The sequence below is a fragment of the Nelumbo lutea genome, chromosome 1 (assembly GCF_056320005.1).
Source record: "Nelumbo lutea isolate HS-2025 chromosome 1, American lotus-T2T, whole genome shotgun sequence".
NCBI classification, from domain to species: domain Eukaryota; kingdom Viridiplantae; phylum Streptophyta; class Magnoliopsida; order Proteales; family Nelumbonaceae; genus Nelumbo; species Nelumbo lutea.
Genome location: NC_142684.1, coordinates 174,997,391 through 175,007,836, shown reverse-complemented (window position 1 = coordinate 175,007,836; position 10,446 = coordinate 174,997,391). Strand labels below are relative to the sequence as shown.

General features: G+C 41.1%; 1 protein-coding gene across 1 annotated transcript; it reads left to right on the top strand.

The window, feature by feature from the left end:
* Window positions 1–3,487: 3,487 nt before the first annotated feature.
* On the top strand, window positions 3,488–9,944 carry NIP7;1 (NOD26-like intrinsic protein 7;1). Its single transcript, XM_088974164.1, has 6 exons — window positions 3,488–3,793; window positions 3,886–4,110; window positions 4,924–5,118; window positions 6,166–6,227; window positions 6,434–6,606; window positions 9,892–9,944. The coding sequence occupies exons 1-6, from the start codon at window positions 3,614–3,616 to the stop codon at window positions 9,942–9,944; spliced, it is 888 nt and encodes a 295-aa protein (XP_088830290.1). The 5' UTR covers window positions 3,488–3,613.
* Window positions 9,945–10,446: the final 502 nt, after the last annotated feature.

Below are 10,446 nucleotides of genomic sequence, written 5' to 3'. Positions count from 1 at the left end.
TTTAATAAGGCTAATTAATGTAAATCAACGGCACCCTGGTTTTCTCTTGTTACTGGTTTGACATACGCTTTATCTCTCTATTAAAAAAAAAAAAAAAAAGATGTATGTTTTCTCCCTCACTGAGTCACAGTCACTGGACTGCATACATCTCTATCTCTTCAAGATATGCGAAGATTCGGATAAATGAAGCATGGCTTTTAAAACCGACTCGGAGACCGAATCGGTCAGGGGTCAGCCCGTTCTGACAAAAAACTTAAAAAAATAAAAATCGGTTAAAACTGTTTGAACGGTTCGAATGGTTAATTGCCCGGGTCAGCGATTTGCTGACCAAAATTAATGGTTTTTTTGAGATATCCCGATTTTGAGGAAAAATGAAATCAGCCACCTGACTGATTCCCAGTTTTTCCGATCTAACCGTCCGATCCAGTCTGATTTTGAAAACCATGAAATGAAGCCTATGGAATAAGAGGAAAGAGTGGCAAATAAAAAACAACAATAACAAATTAACAATAGTTTAGATGATTGGAGCAAGCTGATCAACTAATGGAAAACGTGTATTTAGAAGGTAATTCATTATTCAGTAATTAAGGGGGCCTTCTACAACATCAATGTTTTTGTTTTTTTGGGAATTGACAAATCAGCAAAAAAAAAACATTTTTTTGAACTCTGTTTTCATTTTTAAAGGGAAAAACAAATTGATTTCGTTTCAAAAAAACAGTGCATATTTTTAAAACCAAAACAAATTTTGTGGTGTAGAAATTATATGCTTTATGGAACATGGCGTTGAATGATCAAATAAAAACATGTTTTTGAAACCAGATCCAAAAATATGTTTTTTGTTTCAGTTTTAAAAACAAAAAACAACCAAGAACATATTTCTTTTGTTTTATTTTAAGAAACAATATATTTTCAATCACATTGTTTTAATTTAGTTTTGGAACAGGCAACAAGAAAAACAATTCTCATTCTAAAACGCCCCCAATTAGATCAACATTTTAATTTTTAAAATCTTTTCAACATTCCGCTTTCATCTTCTCTCTCAACAGTTATCAAGCTTTCAGTCCCAGTAAGAATGGTAATGGTATTACATAATGATGAATAACCTCACCAATATTTTAGAAGATCACTCCACTTATTTTTGAGAGAAAGAGAAATAAAAAAATAGGAAACTCAATAAGCTCATGTAGAAGGGGGAGCCCATTTATGACATAATCTTTGATGGGCTGGTAAGGGAGGAACCCATTTATTCACTTGCATCTTTGCCTATCTGCCTTTCTATCTTTCTTTCTCTATCTCCATTTACCATATCAGTTTTGTATATCTAGCCTGCTTGTTGTAGAGGAGACCTGAGATCGAGTCCCACCTCCACCAGGGTTGGAGAGGGGGAGGGGGGTTAGGGGTTTGGGGAGGGCTGCTCCCTGTTGTATAGTCCATTTGCTTGTCAACATTCATAGCAAGTGCAATGTATATATTACATATGGCTATTTGACTAGTATCATACAAAGCAGTGTTTTAAAAACTGATCCAGAAGTCGAATTGATTTTGTTTTTAGATCACGGGTCACCAATTTGACCAATCGAGTTGAACAGTTCAGACCGTGCCACATCATCGTATGTATGTGTGTGTGTGTGTGCAACTCACGACCTGGTCATCGGGTCAAATGGGTCAACGGTAGAACCGATCAGGTCAAACGACTCTTGACCAAGTCAACAATTTTTTACCGTTTGACAGGTCTTTACTAAATTAAACCCAAAATCCTAATCAGGTGACCATTTGACCAACCAGGTCAACGGCAAATTGAAAACATTGATACAAGGTTCATTTTCTTTGAAGTTAAAGCTTTTTAATTTGGAGTTCTGCCCCCATCTTGGTGTGCTTGAATAAGGGTAAATTTGGGTGGAGAAGTATCAATTGCATAAATCTCTAAACTTCACCATTGGGTGCATCTTTTGGCACAATTTAGTGAATTAGTCATTCCATTTGCACCGAACTAAGAATGGATTTCAAATCCAATTCTACTCCCCCAATCCAAACATACCAGCAACTACTTTGCACAAGTGAAAACGCAGATGATACCCCCTATTTATATCCATATTACAAAGAGAAAAGAAGGGAGATGAGGGGTCCTTTCACTATAAAGCACACACAGACCTCCTCCTCTTATTTCTCATATATGTAGTTAGTTATTTTTAAATTAAATCATAAAAATGTAAGAAGTCAAAATAAAAATAGTTTAAAATGTTTTTAATAAAAACTATTATTACTCTCTCCAATAAGATCATTCTCCCCCCCTACCCCCCACCCCATTATTTTTTTAACAGATTCCCTCATCTCATTAAATCCCAATCTATATCTATATATTAAAACAAGGTTGTCTTGGCATACTTTTTTTTTCTAAATGCAATAAATTCCAAACTAGTGCCGCACGATTTGGGCGGCCAAATCACTCTTCATCACCAACCATTACAACAACAATGGTTTTAGCTATTCATCAAACAAGATTTACTAATACGTGGCAATCTTGGACACTCACAAATTATAGAGAAGCCTTATTAGCCTTTGTGATTTCTAACAAATCTGTAACCCTACAAAAGTTTTACCTAAGTTATTGTAACTTTATTGGCAGTTTTTTATCCAAGTCTTCTCATAGAAAGTATTATAATAATAGTACTAACAAGTATGGATTAAGTAAGAAACTGTAAGAGGCTAAATGATTAATTTACAATATAGTATACAGGATGGTATAATATTTTTTCTTATAACACTTATTAATTAGGGAGAATGATGATTCAACGCAGGGTCAGAATTTGTAGGCTCAAAGTACATTTGGAGTAGGTGGCAGCTCAGAATTGATGCCAATTTACAGGTGGGTATAGGTGCATAGAGTGGGTTTTTAACCTTTTGAATGTTTATAGCGATATTAATTATGATAATAATTAATAAATGGTAATTATTAGAATTTATAATTTTTTTTTATTTTATCCATTGATTTTACTTACTGATATGATGCTATGTCTCCGTTAAAAATGATTTGACTTTTGACAAAAAAAATAATTTGGGCACACCACATCGGGGCAATTTAATTTGATGGGGCATTAATGGAAACATGAAGAAGAATAGTGCTGCAAATGGATGATGGCTAGGTAGACCCAAATTTGTCATTGATATTCAAAATTGAACAAGATCTTAGGAGTGGACCTGGTTTCATCGGATCGATGGTGCCACGAAGCCCTGAATTGAATTGGGCTTGTGTACTAGTAGCTAGCATCTGGTTTAACCGAACTTGGGATTTAAAGACTTTATTGATAGAAAATGGTCAATCTTGAGATAAAGCACCAGAGAAGCATGAAAGGCTAATTTCTAGGTTGGAGCAACACGAGGATCGTGTGGCAGCAGGTAATAACCATTCACACTTCTTTGCCTCAACAAACGAAACTGTGTTTAATATAAACAAACCTCCCATGACGTTTCTGAGGGTTGAAGGTTTTTTCTTTTTAATACTATGCTTATCTTGGAACTTTCTTATTGGAAGGATCCCTAAGGCATAACTTTCAGTTCGAAGCAGCTTTCAACCAGTTGTCCAAGCTAGATTCTGTGTAAGAGAAGTTCAATTATGAAGCCCTTAGTGAAGGAACCATCTCCCTCTGTCTACTCAAATGAGGCACATCCAACCAAACAATCCCAAGGTGACCCTGAGAGTGGAGCCCATACAATCACAAGTAGTAATGGAGATGCACGTACAACTGATCACTGCTTTCCATGGTGGAGGACAAATCTAAATTCCATTCGCATGGTAAGACTAGATTAGACCTGGAGAGACCATTACTTTTTGTTCCCATCTCACTTGTTTATCTCTGTGTTAAATGGATGCTTTTGGGTTCATAGGTTTTAGCAGAGATGATAGGGACCTTCATTTTGATGTTCTGCGTCTGTGGGATCATAGCAGGCAGAGAGTTGACGAAAGGTGATATGGGTCTGTTGGAATACGCAGCCACAGGTGGCTTATCAGTTACTATTTTGATGTTCTGTGTTGGACCCATCTCGGGGGGCCACCTTAACCCTTCTGTTACAATTGCTTTTGCAACAGTAGGTCATTTTCCATGGTCCAAGGTAGTGAACAAGTTCGTCCTGTTTATTTCTATTGAGCCAAACCACTAATTTAACCAAGTCAGAGCTAAGTTGAGAGAAACTCTTAGGCCCCGTTTGGTTTGCAGGAATAGGGGACTGGAATCGGAATTGGAATGGGCTATTCCAATTTCAACTGTTTGGTTGGATGGAATCAGAATCTCATTCCCATTCCTGTTGAAATGACATTCCTCTATTTGAGAGAATGGTCATTCCCTGCCCCTCTCTTGGGAATCAAATCCAATAATTCCTGCTGATTACAATTTTCATTCTCATTCCTGTCTGAACCAAATAGACTATGGGAATAGACCATTCTGTTCCAATTCTAAAAGATTTTAGGGTCCATTTGATTCGCAGTCGGAACCGGAATTGGAATGGTCCATTCCCATAATCTATTTGGTTCAGACAGGAATAAGAATGAGATGAAAATTAAGCAGCAGGAATGGGATTTCATTCCTAAGTGAAGGGCAAGGAACGGCCATTCCCTCAAATGGGGGAATGCCATTCCAGCAGGAATGGGAATGGAATTCCAATTCTACCTAACCAAACAGTTGAAATCAGAATAGTCCATTCCGATTCTGATTCCAAACCCCTATTCCCACGAACCAAACGGAACCTTAATTCCAATTCAACTACAGACCAAATGGATCCTTAGTTAACGTAATGCTCGGTTTGGTATTTTGTATGTATTTGCACTGTACATATATATCTATCTGTGCTCCTTTCGAACTGAGCCTACAATTACATGCATTCCTCTTTAGTTGAGCCAAATAACAATGTTTTCACCATGATATGTAGGTTCCCCTCTACATATCAGCACAAATGCTGGGATCTGTGTTTGCAACATATGTGGGAGAGTCTGTGTATGGCATCAAGGCAGATATACTAACCACGAGACCACTTCAAAGCCGTGCTACAGCCTTCTGGGCGGAGCTCATGGCCACCTCCATTACCCTGTTTCTAGCATCATCACTTTGTCACCAAGCTCATGCTGTAAGATAATACATGACCATCTTGTTTGGTGCTGAACTGCTGATGCATTTCTCTACCATTGCTAATATTAATATTGTCTTAGAAAAAGATTGCCTCTACTTGATAAAGCGCAACTAATTGAACCCTTCCAAGTAGAGGGCCTCATTCCTTTTTCTTATACAGAGGGGGAGTAATATGTGAATTGTTTCTAGTGTCGTGAGTTCCAAAAACAAAACAAAACCAACTGGTTTGAAAACAAATTGATTCTTGAAAAAAAAAAAAAAAAACACAAAACATGTTATTTGTTCGTGTGTGCGTGTTTTTTTTTTATTTTTCAAAAAAGGCATTTTTGAATTTATGGGTAAAGAATGTGTTTTCATCTGGTTATTTAATAACGTATTCCATAAATACTACAAAATTTATTTTTGTTTTAAGAACCATTATTTTGATTATTTCAATAACATGTATTGTTTCTTGAAACAAAATCAACTTGTCTTGTGACAATTTCAGAAATAAATGAAAAGAAAAACATTCATGTTATAGAACACCCCCATAAGTCATTACTTATCCATTGTAGATGGTGAAGCAAAAGGATAGAATTTCCAACCAATGCATTATTTACGAGATCACATCAGCATCCTACATGCACATCTCAGCATGCATTGGAAACATCTCCTGTACTTGTCATTGGGAGATGTTGGATGTGCTGAGGGGTGCTAAGGGGCACGCCCTGTGGGGTGACAATGTGAACTCATTATTTACTCAAACAGGGGTAACTTGAAGAAAATCAGTAATACTAAATTGGATGTTGGAACGTGTTGGAAGGGTGTTTTTAGTAAGAGTATAGGAAAATTAATAATGTGCTCCCCACCTTTCATAAGCGAGAAAACGTAGGAGGAAGGCAGTGAAAATTTTGCACAAGCTTTTGGGATGCAAAATTTACACTCCAATAGGTGTAAATGAGAAAAAAAGCGCAACTTGTGCATCAGGAAGGCCGAAAGTCCATGAGCTACCTCTTTTAAGGATTTTAACAATTGAATCTAGAATTTGGTTTTGCAACTTTTGCAGGTAGCCCAGGCCTCAGGTTTTGTAGTTGGAATAGCAATTGCACTGGCTGTTTTGATTACAGGGTAGGTCGAGTGGAGATTGATGTATATTTGTTTGTGTACAGAAAATAGAAAAAAGAATTAAGGAATGATAATGGGGTGAAGAGCTTCAACAGTAACAAGTCTGAAACCAGTACCAGCATCAATATAATGTTAACTATGGCATATTATGGCCCGGTAATACAAACATTTGTTTTTGAATTTTGATGATGTGCTATTTCAATGTATAGGCCTGTTTCAGGAGGATCGCTGAATCCAGCCAGATCGTTTGGGCCTGCGGTTGTTTCATGGAGGTTTAATGACTTATGGCTCTATCTTTTTGCTCCAACTGTTGGAGCTGTAGCAGGGGCCCTCCTTTTTAAAGTATTACGTCTTCAGCATCTACTTGGCGAACTGCCTGGTGGCAAACTCCTTGGTGGCGAACTGCCTGGGGGCGAATTGCCTGGGTGGCGAACTGCCTGGGGGCGAACTGCCTGGTGGCGAACTCCCTGGTGGCGAACTGCCTGGGGGCGAACTGCCTGGGGGTGAACTGCCTTGGAGGCTAACTCCCTGGTGGTGAACTGCCTAGGGGCGAACTGCCTTGGGGCAAACTGCCTTGGAGGCTAACTCCCTGGTGCCTTAGTGACGAGCTACTTGACGAACTGCCTGGTGGCGAACTCCTTGGTGACGAACTGCCTGGGGGCGAACTGCCTGGGTGGCGAACTGCCTGGGGGCGAACTGCCTGGTGGCGAACTCCCTGGTGGCGAATTGCCTAGGGGCGAACTGCCTTGGAGGCTAACTCCCTGGTGGCGAACTGCCTGGGGGCGAACTGCCTTGGGGCGAACTGCCTTGGTGGCGAACTGCCTGGGGGCAAACTCCCTGGTGGCGAACTGCCTGGGGGCGAACTGCCTTGGTGGCTAACTCCCTGGTGGCGAACTGCCTGGAGGCGAACTGCCTTGGGGCGAACTGCCTTGGAGGCTAACTCCCTGGTGCCTTAGTGACGAGCTACTTGGCGAACTGCCTGGTGGCGAACTCCCTACTAGGCGGTCGATGCCTTAGAGAATGTTGGAGCTCCCTGGTGCAGCGCAATCCGACTGCCCTCAGCATGAGGCGGTCTTCTTTCCTTTGTAGGCTATGAGAGATGAGGGACCTGCGAGAACTTCATCTTTTCCTCCTCTTTGTAGGTGGTGGGAGCTGAGAGACCTACGAGAACTCCATCTTTTCCTCCTCTTTGTAGGTGGCGGGAGCTAAGGGACCTCCGAGAACTCCATCTTTTCCTCCTCCTTGTAGGTGGCGGGAGTTGAGGTACTTCCGAGAACTCCATCTCTTCCTCCTTGTAGGTGGGGAGAGCTGAGGGACTTCCGAGAACTGCATCTTTTTCTCCTCTTCGTAGGCGGCGGGAGCTGAAGGACCTGCGAGAACTGAATCAGAGGTCCCGGTGGGGGCTCTCCGATGCTTAAGTTAGCATTCTTATTGTAGAGAGCTTTGAAGATAATATGAGAGAGCTAGAGAGCAGGGTTACTTCCCTTTCCTTTTCCCCCCTTCCCCTTTGGGGGGTGAGGTCTTTATATACCGAAGTCTTCGCGGGTTAGGTGGGTGAAAAACCTCCAAACGGTAAGACTTGTCGCATCCGGTCAGAACCGGGGTACGGTGGTGAACTCCTCGAGGTTGTCAGGCTGGCGCTTGTGTCAGGCGGCCAGGTCGGCGCCTGGGCCGGGTTGTCAGAGGGGTGCCTGCGTCAGTCGGCGGGTCAGTGTTTAGGCCAGGTCGTCAGGTCGGCGCCTGTGTCAATCGGCGGGTCAGTGTTTAGGCCAGGTCGTCAGGTCGGCGCCTGTGTCAATCGGCGGGACAGTGCCTAGATCAGGTCGTCAAGCTGGCGCTTGTGTCAGTCGGCGGGTCAGTGTCTAGATCAGGTCGGCAAGCTGGCGCCTTGGCCGGATCATGCGCTAGGCTGGTCCAGGTCGGCCAGGTCGCGCAGGCCGTGCACAGTTCTCGCAGGCCGCGCGCTAGGCCGCGCGCAATTCGCGCAGGCCGCGCGCTAGGCCGCGCGCAGTTCGCACAGGCCGCGCGCGCACCGTGTAGTTCGTGCGCGCCGCGCAGGCGCGTGTCAGGCCGCGCGCAGGTCGCGCCAGGCCGGCCAGACAGGTGCCCGGGTGGGTCACCAACTTCGTAAGTTTGTTGGCTGGGTGTTTTCCTAGCTGTCACGAGGTGCCACGTGTCATAATTTTACTGGAGGGCCAAATCTACCCTCATCAATAACCAATCAGGGTTATTTATCAAAATTCATGGGTGGGGTTTTGATTAGTCAAAACTCCTTTTTTTTTTTTACGCAATTGATCAAAAACTCTTCCATACCATATCTTTCCCACATCATAGATTTTCACTTTTAAATAATAGAATTGACCAAGACCTTGACCATGATAATAATCAACATATAATTCTTTTTTTTTTCCAAACTTTTAGGCCATTCTTCCTATTAGCATACAAAAATGTGCTTATTTTGCACTGCACGTATAGCAAGGTTTTTTGGGCTTAGGACTTTTTTTTTTTTTTTTCAATGAACAAAGGATGGGGAAGAGGTGTTTTGGATCATTGACCAATTAAATAAAATTCTCAATAATCCAATGTATTGGTCTGTCTTAATCTGTACCAAGCACAGTAACACAATCCAATTCCACCTATGCCACTTAATTTGGGCCACAGTTGAACAGTGTTTGGGGGCTCGAGTGCGTGGTGAAGGTGATATCCATTTGCCCTAATTTTGTTTTATGATCATGAAATCAAGTGCTGCCAAAGCCCTACAATGTCACACAACTCATAGGATTAGACAGTGACATGATGACATCAGGTCGGTGGCCATGGTTTTTCTGAACCACAAATACTCAAACCTATTCGATTCATGGTTTATCTGAAGTTGACGGTTCTCTAACCTACTCCCTTCATGACCCTCTGTGAGGAGGAATGGCCCATGGATCAGACCAGTTTGAGTTGACTTTTAATCTTAGTAAGATTAACTTTGGGAGTTCTTACTTGAAAAATAAATAAATAATAAGTGCTTACTCTAATAAACGTTTACGAGTGTTTGGTGAAAAATTACTTATTTCAAATAGGGATAGTGTAGGCATTTTCAAAATGACATGACAGGCCAAACAGACCGAAAAGAAAATAAACACTTATTTAGATTTATTTCTCAAATGCAAAATAAGTGCTTATTGATATGATCTAATCCAATATAAGTGTTTATTCAAAATAAGTACTTCTTAACCTTGGCTATGAGTGTATTTATATATGGCCATCTTTTCTCTATGTATCATTATCTTATTCTCAAGTCTTAAAATATCTATGACCCCACCAGAATAGAACAAAAATGGTTAAAATATCTGCAAGGATATGGAAATGGAATAAGATTAGCCATACCAATTACCAATTACCAAATCAAAGTAAGACTCACACCATAAATAAATGGTGCAATAAAAAGGTGCCGGTCTCCAATCAATAACAAGAGATTCTTCCATACACCTTGGAGAACCACACGTCCTGGGCCAGTGGAATGTGGACATCATTCGCTTCGGACTGGGCCTCTCCTCTCCATGGCCACAACTCACAACTAGACTTATAAAAAAAATGTGGCTCTCGAATGAATCTTCACCAGTTTTAATTTCGTTTAATTTGTTAAGTATACAAATTGAAGTATTTTTATATTTTTAAGATTGCGTGGAAAATGAAAATGGCAAGCAAACTGATTGGGATGTTAGCTTTTAAAGAATCCATTAGGGCGTGAATGAAAGAGAGTATATATACCAATGCAGGAATCCACTTAACGCTACCGAATTGATGGTGGATCCTAATTCCTATCCCAATTGTTTTTTTTTTTTTCCCCTTTTGTCGATAATTGCACTGTCTTCTGCTGCCCGGGACAGAGTGGTAGGTACCTAATTATTGATGAGCTCCACATATTTTTCAACTTTGGGTTGGGCTTTTGAACTGGGTTTTTTCTATCCATTGTGTTCCAATCCCAATCCCAATTCCCAACTGCTAGATTTTAAAAGATGGTTGGATCAATCACCCAATTGACCAAATGGGTGATTGAATGTTCAAGTGGCTTTCTTTTGTGTCAAGGTCGAGGTCAAACTGCGCAAACAAGTAGTATCGGCTACAAAATTCCAATTTTTGGGTTGCAGTGGGTGTGACTTGTGAGTTGCGACTGTGACCCATGGACCCAAGATGGCCAGATGCATTCTTTATTATACAAATGCTTATCCCC